General features: G+C 32.0%; 1 protein-coding gene across 1 annotated transcript; it reads right to left on the bottom strand.

Moving 5' to 3' along the window:
* Positions 1–7202: 7202 nt before the first annotated feature.
* LOC127736101 (uncharacterized) lies at positions 7203–10999 on the bottom strand. Its single transcript, XM_052246650.1, has 2 exons — positions 10883–10999; positions 7203–8705 (listed from the first exon to the last, which is right to left on the bottom strand). Exon 2 carries the CDS (start codon positions 8693–8695, stop codon positions 7289–7291), a length of 1407 nt encoding a protein of 468 aa, XP_052102610.1. The 5' UTR covers positions 8696–8705; positions 10883–10999; the 3' UTR covers positions 7203–7288.
* Positions 11000–11818: the final 819 nt, after the last annotated feature.

Below are 11818 nucleotides of genomic sequence, written 5' to 3'. Positions count from 1 at the left end.
CCTTACAATGCCAGACTATATGAATATGAATTATCAATAATTGGTCAATAAATTTTTAATCAATAAATCTTTTAAGACAAATAGAACAAAGTTTTAAAGGACAATTCGTGTACCTTTTTTATATTAATACCATGAAACTTATGGTTTATTATACCAATTTTTATTGAATTCCTTCAGGGGCATTCATACTTCCGAAATAACGCTTTATATTAGAGATCAAACTATGTTATTTAAATTATGTATATAAAAAAAGTATTCCTGAAATGTTAAAAAAAATGAAATACAAAATTTAATAGAAATGTTGAAGAGTAGATATAACCGATTAGTACCAAAAATGTATGGACAAACCCAGACACGGAATAAAAATAGATACGAAAGCCACAGGGATATTCAAACTCATAAGTCAATGATAAACTGACAACGCCACGACAAATTATTGGAAATGCTATTAATTGTGTGGCCAGAACTTGGATACTTTTACCAATCATTGTTTAAGTATAAGAAATCACCATAGACCCCTCACAAAGGATGTCATGAAAATGAAAGCAACCTGTGAAGACATATGTTATATTAATAGCATGAAATATAAAATAAAATAAAGCAGGCAAATTTCAGAATTATGAATCCCCTTAAATATTTGAATTTGGAATCTATATGAAATCCTTAGACTATCTTTAATGTCGTAAAATGTAAAGTAAAAACTTTTTTTACCGATCAGTACAAAAGGATTGAAGAGAGTCATATTCCACAGAAAAACTAATATTTGATAGCTTCAAGCGTACGATATTATTCTAACTTTCAGACTTATGTTGAATTGGATTTATTACGGAACTATGTCAGATGTGAAAGTTATATTTCACTGAAGCTGTTGCAAATATTGCTTATAAAAATAAGGAGAAGTGGTATATTTGCCAATGAGACAACTATCCACCAAAGTTCAAATGAAGTGGATGTAAGCAGTTACAGGCAAGCGTACGGCCTTTAACAATGAGAAAAAACATACCGTATATAGATATAAGAAGATGTGGTATGAGTGCCAATGAGACAACTCTCCATCCAAGTCACAATTTATAAAAGTAAACCATTATAGGTCAAAGTACGGTCTTCAACACGGTGCCTTGGCTCACATCGCACAGTAAGCTATAAAGGGCCCCAAAAATTACTAGTGTAAAACCATTCACACGGGAAATACAACGGTCTAATCTATATAAAAAACGAGAAACGAGAAACACTTATGAACCACATCAACAAACGACAACTACTGAACATCAGATTCCTGACTTAGGACAGGTACAAACAATTGCAGCGGGTTTAAACGTTTTAATGGTACCAAACCTTCACCCTTATCTGAAACAATAGTATAACATCACAACATAGAAAGACACAATAAAAAAAATATCAATTGGCGTATAGTCGGCTATAAAAGGCCCTGACATGAAAAATATGAAACCATTCAATTGAGAAAACTAACGGCCTAATTTATAACAAAACAATTTACGAAAAACAAATATTACAGACAACCACTGAACTATAGGCTCCTGACTTAGGACAGGCACATAAAGAATGTGGCGGGGTTAAACATGTTTGAGAGCGCCCAACCCTCCCTAACGTGGGACAATGGTGTTACAGCACATCATAAGCACAAACAATAAAAATCTGTTGAAAAGGGCTTAACTCATCAGATCGATTCAAAGCAGAAAAATAAAAACACAGACCGGACGTAGCAGAGTACTATACATCTCTAACAAAAAAATAGTCTAAAATACAGATCTAAGAGTACTCGCAGTTACTGACAGCTAATTCCAAAGCCAATAACAACTAATGAAAAAAATCCTGTATCTAAGACTAAAAAATTAATCAGTACACATCAAACATCCAATGGATTAAGTGCAAAGACGTCATTAACATTCAGAGAAAAAACATGACATTGGGCAGTGCCAAAATATAGGTATCGACAGATTGTAGTACGGTGACCGTGAAAGTGCATAGTATATTTTTGATAATTATAAACTAATCAAAGTACTGAAGTACTGAACATCGGATGACCACAAGTTCTTGAGGATGGTCAAAAGCACTTGACTTAGGAAAAAACAACATATCTTTTTACCTGAAACTGAGGTTAATGTACAGAGATATATTTTTATCTGAGACAAGTTCGTGCGTGGATGATGAATAAATGACAGGAAATTCAACTTCACCGTAATAACTATTATATTGTAGTGATACAAATCAGTATACACTGATTTGTTGTTATATATTATATTAAAATAACAGTTACATATATATATGATTTGCATCCATTTGTATATCATTCTATTCTACTATTCTAATAATAGTGCAATGCAAGTGCATGGTGGACACTTTTCTGTAAAAATTCGATTTTTCTAAGATTGGATACGAGTAGGCATTCATATTTTCCCGCAAAAACAATTACAGAGTTACCGGTCCTTGCCGGTATTGTCGCAAAACGTTCTTTGAGATATTCTTCCGCATGCTTTAACACAATTTTTCGGTACGTGTGCATTGATATTATCAGTGATTTTTTACTTATATATATATATCTAACTACAAAACATTTTCATATTATTAATTTATGTTGTAAACAAAAATATTTTTATCAGTATTCATTGAAGAGATGTATTTATATCAAACAATAAGGAATGTTATTTTGCATTCGTTTATGTGCGCATATTTATCATGTTTATAGATCGGTTACAAACCCAAAACTAATTTACATAATGGAAATCTAGGCGATAGCAATACATCGGAATGACCTCAAGGTCATCGCGATGGAAAAATGATACAACTAAAGCATAACCATATAAAATTATTCCAAATGAATCATAAAAAGGTATCATCGCAGCGCTTTTGCTATTTGGCGATTTTTTATTCTTACGACTGCTTTTTTTAAACCGAATCGACTGTAATTTTATTCAAACGTTTTCAACTTATATATGGATATCTCTAAAATGCCTGAAGACTTCTATATTGGTGAATTCGTGGTGTTCGGTTGCTCTCCATAGACATTTATGCAATAACTCTTAAAGGCTATTTTATTCGGGGAAATTAGTTTAATAGTAAATGCATCTGTCAAGCAGACTCTAAGCTTAACTTACATGACTTGTTGATGTCTTGACGAAAATATTAATTAAACAAAGACAGCTGTGTAATACCAGAGATGAGAGTTCTTCATTTATAACCATCTGAACGTGGGATTAAAATAATGATAACAAAACTTTTCACTGATCCAATATAGAAAAACATTTGTTTCAGTGCCTTTGATGTAGTAATTGTTAAATGTACTTCAGAATTTCACAAAAACACAAAACATGAAAGTGAGCTCATGTTTCTTGAATGCAAAACTGATCATTAATCTTCAAATGTCGACAGAAAAATTAAAATATTAGACTTTGAAGAGCTAAAGTGTGAAACCTACGCATAATGTTTAATACTAATAAATCATAATCAATATATTCAAAGTCTAACGAACAGACGATTCGGAAATCCGAGATCCGTATATTTTTTCGCCTTGTCATGTAAATTTTTGAAAGATTTCCCTTCTTGTTCTTCGTTAATGGTCCAGCTTAATGAATATTGATAGATATTATACCAGACGCAGACGGATAAAACCTAATTATTCTCTCATAAAAAATGTTATAAAATTCAAAATGCGCACGAGGGATTCAAAATTCACATATCCAAAAAGACGCGTACGGCATCACCTCAAAACCGTTCCCTAGTTACAATAAAATAGAGAATGGAAATGGGGAATGTGTCAAAGAGACAACAACCCGACCAAAGAGCAGAAAACAGCCGAAGGCCACCAATGGGTCTTCAACACAGCGAGAAAATCCCGCACCCGGAGGCGGGCTTCAGCTGGCCCCTAACAAAAATGTGTACTAGTTCAATGAAAATGGACGTCACACTAAACTCCAAAACATATAAATGAACTAAAATTAAAAAAACATACAAGACTGGACAGGCGCAAAAATGCGGCGGGATTAAACATGTTTTGTGAGATTTCAACCCTCCCCCTATACCTCTAGCCAATGTAGAATAAACAAATACAGTGATACGCACAGTAAAACTCAGTTTTAAAAAAGTTCGAGTCCGATGTCAGAATAGGTAACAAAAGAAACTAAGCAAAATGACAATAATACATAAATTAACAAAGGACTACTAGCAGTTACTGGCATGCCAGCTCCAGACGTCAATTAAACTGATTGAAAGATTATGTCTTCATCATGTGAAAATCAAGCACAATCCCTCCCGTTAGGGGTTAAGTATCTTACCATCATAAAATATAACTGGTTTTAGAATAAATGTATTTATTTCCGATGCAAAGACCCTATGAGTAAATCAATATTAATACCAAAATATGCCATCTTTTATGACCTGACTATAGTATCGTAACTTTATCCCTTCCGAATAAGTCTGTTTAAAGGTTTGGTAAGCTTTTGTGGTGAATCTTGACATTTTTGTGCTTTGTATAGAATATTACCATAAAAGATTGGATGTAAAATACCTGAACGTATAAGATATCTGCATGTTGATTTATATTTACGAATGATGTCCTTGTACCGATGATAAAATTTAGTAAATGTTTTGACTAGTTTGTGATATCGAAAACCCTGGTGTAATAATTTTTCAGTAATACAGAGGTTTCTTTCGTTAAAATCAAATACGTTGTTACATACACGAGCAAATCGTTGAGATATATAAACACCATAAGATGGTGACAAGGGAACGTCACCATCTAAAAATGGATAATTAACAATAGGAAATGAAAAATCATCTCTTTTATCATAAATTTTAGTATTAAGTTTCCCGTTAAAGATATAGATATCAAGATCCAGGAAAGGGCAGTGTTCATTGTTAGTATTAGCTTTATTTAAAGTCAGTTCAGCAGGATAAATCTCTTTGGTGTACATACTGAAGTCGTCATTATTGAGAGCCAATATATCATCCAAATATCTAAGTGTTATTAAATATTTGTATCAGATGTTGTTTCGATAGGTCTTTGCTGATTTTAGTCATAAATTGTAACTCACAACAATACAGAAACTGGTCCGCAATAAGTGGTGCACAGTTAGTCCCCATTGGAATTCCGATAACTTGACGATATACGGAATCTCCATAGCAAACAAAAATGTTATCTTGTAAAAATTCAAGGGTAGTTAACGTATCAAAGCAGGTCCAATTGACATAGTTCTTTTGTCTGTTGTTACTAAAAATGACCTAAAAGAGTTGGAACATACATATTCGTATTCTGACCTTTTAAATGCCCATTTAATTTTGTGTGTGATTTTTTTCTTAATAAGATAATGAGGCAAAGTCGTATATAGGGTAGAAAAATCAAAACTTTGAACAGATTTAAAATCACCAATATAAGCATGCAATTTATCAAGTACTTCCAACGAATTTTTAACACTCCAAAAGTAATTAATTCCACTTTTTTCAAAGGCCTTATTTGAACAATTTATTACCAAGTTTTTTTATTGTACCAAGTGTACTAGTAAGTAGAATAGACAGTTTAGTAGTGAAGAAATGGCTTGAAGACGAAATAAATCTATATTTGTAAGGTGTTTTGTGCAGCTTCGGAAGCCAGTACATAGTTGGAACTTTCGTTGTATTTGGTTCTGCTTGTAAAGCGGTAGCTAAAAGTTTATGTTTGTTACAGATGTCATTTTCTGAAAATGGAGTAAGTTTGAACGTTGGTGAGTTCGTGATTTCCTTTTGCAGAACCTCAATGTAAAATTTTCGTCAAACAATAATGATGTTATTAGCAGCCTTATCAGACGGGATAAAAACAAATTCCTTGGAGAGTTCTTTTAGCTTATGAATGATACGAGAAATAGGGCTATTATGGTTGTTGTTAGGAGTAAAATGTTCTTTTATCCATTTCGAGCAGTTAAAGTACGGAGTGAGTCGTGGATGATGTTACGACACTCATTCCAATTAATAATTGACGGGGGACGATATTTAGGTCCTTTACTGAGGAATGATTTCAACTCTCGGTCATGAACGATGTTAATGTCTCCTGTTATAACATGGGAAAGGGGGCATAAATGTATTCGGAATTACTGAAATTTCATGACGTAGGTGTATTGTCACTTACATTAACATCTTTACACACTTCGTTATAATAAAACACATATTTCCGGGTAGATTTTTTGTAAACATAACAAATAATAGAGAGTTCAGTTTTATCAAAATAGCCAGGAATTTGTTCTTTAACAGAATGATCATTAAAAACACAGGCAATATTTACAAAATCAAAACCTTTATTGACATATTTGATTTTAATAAAATGTTTTTTTTATGATCTTCAAGGCGATCAATTTTGGGAAACAGTTTAGAATAACAATATGCAATTATAATTTGGATGATTTCATACTTAGGACTGCTATATGAAATTGTGTTGCAATCCTCTAAAATTTGATGTAATTTATTAACAGTTAAAGAACAGAGCTTGGTTAACAGATAATGTTTGCCGTTGTTTTTTGAAATAGTAATTAGGTCCGAAATATTTGTATTGTTGGTACGAAATTTTCTCTGATTACGATTTATTCTACGCCCATGAGAACGGGTTTTACGAACAGTTTTAGAAACTATATCCAAAATGTTAACATAATCGGTTCTTGATATATTACCAATTCCCATGATATTATCATAAAGACCGAGAGGATACATTAGATTGTCTGTATTTTTTTAATCCAATTTAATTCAATCATTTTCCGTGATCGTACAAACTTTGAATTAGATTCCCCAGGCTGCTTATTTACTACCTCTAAAGGTTGAACTGTTAAATATTTAATAGGATGATTGTGCTTCTTAAGGTGTTGATAAATGCTACTTTTGAATTTATGGGGTCTTTTAAAACGATAATGGTGTTCAGATTGCGTGCGTTTAGACAAGTAGCGTCCAGTAATAATAATACTTCCAGATAAAAAAAAACAAAAAAAAAGTTCTAATAAGAAAAACTGAGTAATGAACCGACATAAACATGCTGCAGTTTTTGTGCTTATATATATAGAAAGTAACTATTATTTAATTCAATATTCGACAAACATGATATTTATAAACGTCTAAAACTCAAAAACAAGCAACAATCACGCCACATCTTATTTTTAGAAACGAACCAATTTTAATGTTATACTGATACATCGGATTTTTCATTACATGTATCTATTAAAAAGAGATAATTCATGAAAATTTATTTAAATGAGATCTTTCATTTCCATTATTCATTGAAATCATGTGAATAAAACTAAGATGTAAAAATTGCTTATTTGAATTTCTTATATTTATTGTTCAAGATGGCAAAGTAATTACTCCTGGACAATGGCCTCCATCTGGTATTAAGAAGTTCAGACATTTTCTCATTAAGTTTCTCGGGGGTTTCGTGGAAGAGATCCACTGTTTTTTTTAAAACTTCATCTGGAAAAACATCGTCGGGGATGTCATTTGTGTAAATGATCATATCATCACGTACAAGAAGACGTCTAATATTTCTATTGAGACACGCAATCAAAACTAATGAAGCACTAGATAAAGGTTCTTTAACAGTAAGCCATTTCAGTTTCTGACAGTTTCTGGCAATGTTAATTACCCAATTGTCCATTCTAGAAAGAAATGATTTGGCATAGCCTTGTTGATATGTCAGTTCGGATAAACTATAATCTACGAATTCTTCTAAAGTTTCACAATATGCCGACATAAAATCAGAAATAAAACAAGGATATCGCAGCCAGACGTTCTTTCTATAAACAAGCGAAGCCAAGGGCATACTGGGTTTAAATATAACATCTTTTTCAGCCCATTCATGAGTGCAGCTAAAGTAACAATGAACTCGAAGGGTTGGGCCATTCCTCCTAATATCTTTCCACTGTATATCGTTAATAGCTTCGTTGTAAAATTCCCGCGTGTTTTCGTTAGCAACAATGAAAAGATCTCTTAGAGAGTTTGAAGCTAGGTGAACTAAAAGACTATGATTAAGTTGTTGTGGATTAATAGCTAATTCTGTCAGATTAACTAAGTACAAAATATTCCTTAAAGAATGCAACTTAAAGGAATTTACAATCCATAGCTCATTGAGATATTGTGCATGAGAAGTTCCGAATGGAACTGTAGGATATGTTGACTTCGACACATTCCGTCCTGGAATAACATCACCATCAAGGAATGGACTTTGATCTATAATTTTCGATGGAAAACCACCTAAAGAAACATCGTAGATTCGGACGACTTTAATGTCTTTCTTTTTGATAAACAAATTGTGTATACAATCGTGAATCATCATGTCTAATTTCTCTTTCGTATTGGACCATATGGATAATTGTAAAGATGTAAGATTTCGACAATCGGAAGTTAACTTTTTAAAAAGTTCAATGTCAAACGGTCTGCAAAACGTTATATTTAGATTCTTTATAAGATGACTTCCCTTTTGAACAAAACATAAAAGTTCTGAGCTAAACTTTTGGTCTGAAATCATTTCGTCAAGACACATCATATTACATGTTATCTGAAGTAAAAGCTTTTCTCCAGAAACACATACATTCGCCCATGCCTCGGGTCTGAAAGCAGCACATTCCCACGAACGGCATGTTTTACTAATACAGAATTTATCGAGTATTTCTGAATAACTGAGTACTATTCCAAGTACTACTTCTGGTAAACCTGTCCAGTCAGCCATTGTTCTTAAGCTGCAAAAACAAAAAAGAAAAAGAAATATTGAAGGCTATTCTGAATTCAAAACTTGTACGATAAACGTCTATTTAACAACAACCTAACAGTATTAAATCCAGTGGGATATACCCTTCATAAAAATATCCTTTAAGATATTTATATTTTCAACTGAAAATATTTTGATTTTAAATATTGGACACATCATACCATATGTATTGTATAAAATAAGATGTTGAGTGAACGTCAATGAGACAGCAAACCACCAACATAAAGCTTTCCACCTTCAATCTCAAATATTTCTTTTCGTTTTAAATATTTAATTCATCGGCACCAATCTTTAACTTTATGAGATTTTTGTATCTTAAATCTAGTGCCAGAATATTAATATATTTTCAAAAGTAAACTTAGTCTTAGATGCATGATTTTTTTCATAGTTGTTAGTGGCTTTGAACTAGCTGTCAGTAACTGCGAGTACTCTCAGATCTGTACTTAGTGTCTTTTTGTTGTTTGGATGTACAAGTACCCGGCCACGTCCACTTGTATTTGTATTCTTATCCATCTGATGAGTTAAGCCTCTTTCAATTGATTTTTATAGTTCGTTCTTATGTTGTACTGTTACACCACTGTCCCAGGTTAGGGGGAGGGTTGGGATCCCGCTAACATGTTTAACTCCGCCATATTCTTTATGTATGTGCCTGTCCCAAGTCAGGAGCCTGTAATTCAGTAGTTGTCGTTTGTTTATGTGTTACATATTTGTTTTTCGTTCATTTTTTGTACATAAATTAGGCCGTTAGTTTTCTCGTTTGAATTGTTTTACAATGTCATTTCGAGGCCTTTTATAGCTGACTGTGCGGTATGGGCTTTGCTCATTGTTGAAGGCCGTACGGTGACCTATAGTTGTTAATTTCTGTGTCATTTGGTCTCTTGTAGAGAGTTGTCTCATTGGCAATCATACCACATCTTCTTTTTTATATTTGATACTTTAGAAACTTCAATAGAGGTTCTCAACTTAATGTGTGACAAAATGAGTTCCACATGTTCCATCAGAATTAAAGTTGTTTTTGGAAGTTTTACTGTTTAGGATTTTTTTTACCTCGACACCAACAGGTGTATAATTATAAACATGATAAATCGCATACAAAAAATTAGAACAGAAAGCTGATATTTTCCGGCAGATTTTCTTTAATTAAATCAACGGGTCAAAAGTATAAGACTCTTCAAAAATAAATACTTAATTAATATCAGTACGATATCCCATGAGCTACTGGAGATAGATCAAAGCTAAGATTGACATACAGTCACATGGAAAAAAAAATTCTTTCATTTTTTAATACCAAATAATTATAGTTTACAAGACCTTTAATAGATTTTACTTTACCTTTTGTTTACTTTTTATAAGTAAATAAGTTTGCTTCGAGACCGTATATGTTGATGTCTTTTGTGAGTGTTTTTTTGTTGTTGTTTTTTTTGTTGTTTTGTGTTGTAATTGATGGGAATCAATATAGACACATAATGTTTTCCGGGATAAATAAGTATACATATGTTATATTTTGGATATTATGTATATTTTCATGTGATTTTCATAAATAGTTGTATAAAAATAAAAAATATAAGTTACTTTATTAAGGTACCCACCGGTACCCCCCTTTCATGCAGAGTTAAAATATGTCTAGTATAGGCTAATTTGACACACTCCGCTCTGGTTTCCAACGTTCTGGATAAGCTACACCTATATGAACCTTTTTAAATTTCATGTTTAAGTTTTTAATCAATAAATATTCAGATTTATCCAACATGCTAACTTTTGGAAACACTCCAAGTTCATTCAAGACGTGCTATGTTTAATAATTGTAACTTAAAGACAAACTGTCAAACAAGTTTGATTAATGTCATGAAGCAGGTTTACGGGGGGAGGGAAAGGTGGGTGGTGGTACCGATCCTCCAAATACGTTACGTTTTCTTGTCAAATAACCTCTGAAAATGTTAAGAAAATATGATAAATACATTCTAACATGTCTAAAATGCCTAGTATGATTTTTTTTTTATGTGAAATGTACACAGGCACTTGTTTCCATCCACAAATATGGATAGTCGACCGTCCCATGGATAGAAACAAGCGCCTGTGAAAATTTATGAGCATTGGTAATTTGCTGGAATTCATGATTTTTTTTTTCTTAATATAAATACAACGTACCATTACATTCTTTAGCATAATATGTAACATATACAAAATATATTCCAATAATAGAATTATTCATCACGAGACAATATTACACACAAATATATATATATATATATATATATATATATATATATATATATATATATATATATATATTAATAACACGGAAGTTTATTGATACGGGTTTCCGAAGTGGTCATTTCTATAACCGAAAAACATAACTAAATGACAATGAACAAATACGGTCTTCTTGGTGTCTTGTCGGTGGAAATGTGAATAATTTAAGTTTATGGAATTTTCTACTTTACTTAATTCCCAATTATTCAGTTTAACCCTCGTATAAAATTTTCATTAGATGCTTTGATTCCTATTTATGCCTTAAATTGTTAATTTTTTAACTATTCTTCGAATTAAGACCACTTGATTAGATAAACCTTTGAGAACATTTTATATCAATTTCTAGGTGAAATTTAATGCTAAGTAAGATTTTAAAAAAAACGGAGCGTTTCTGTAATCTCTGCGATTAGGGACTGATAGGAAATATATTTCATTCTTTTTGTTTGTTCAAATGCAAATATTAGCGGCTTCCGGTCAAAATACTTTCCTGGATACTATATCTTTGGAAAAACCCAACTGAAGTCAAACTCAATGGATTATTGTCGTTGTGTAATTTATCAGTATTGAATAACCTTTCTTTTTCTTAAAAATATATCAGAAGAATGTTGTAACTCCATGTAACTTACACTTTAAATATGGATCATGCAATAATTCACACATATTTGTGTCGTAATATATATGTTGTAACTTTTGTAAATTTCTGTAGAAATTGTTTGTATAATATTTATTCGTGCCACACTGTTCTGTTCGTCATTGTAATGTGTATACTATTGTCTGCCTCTTTTTACATTGCAAACTGTTTTAGAGTGAAATATAAACTTGAAACTTGAA

Source organism: Mytilus californianus, unplaced genomic scaffold (genome assembly GCF_021869535.1).
Source record: "Mytilus californianus isolate M0D057914Y unplaced genomic scaffold, xbMytCali1.0.p SCAF_3, whole genome shotgun sequence".
NCBI lineage: Eukaryota > Metazoa > Mollusca > Bivalvia > Mytilida > Mytilidae > Mytilus > Mytilus californianus.
Note: the sequence above shows the minus strand (reverse complement) of the source record. Positions and strands in the feature narration are given on the sequence as shown.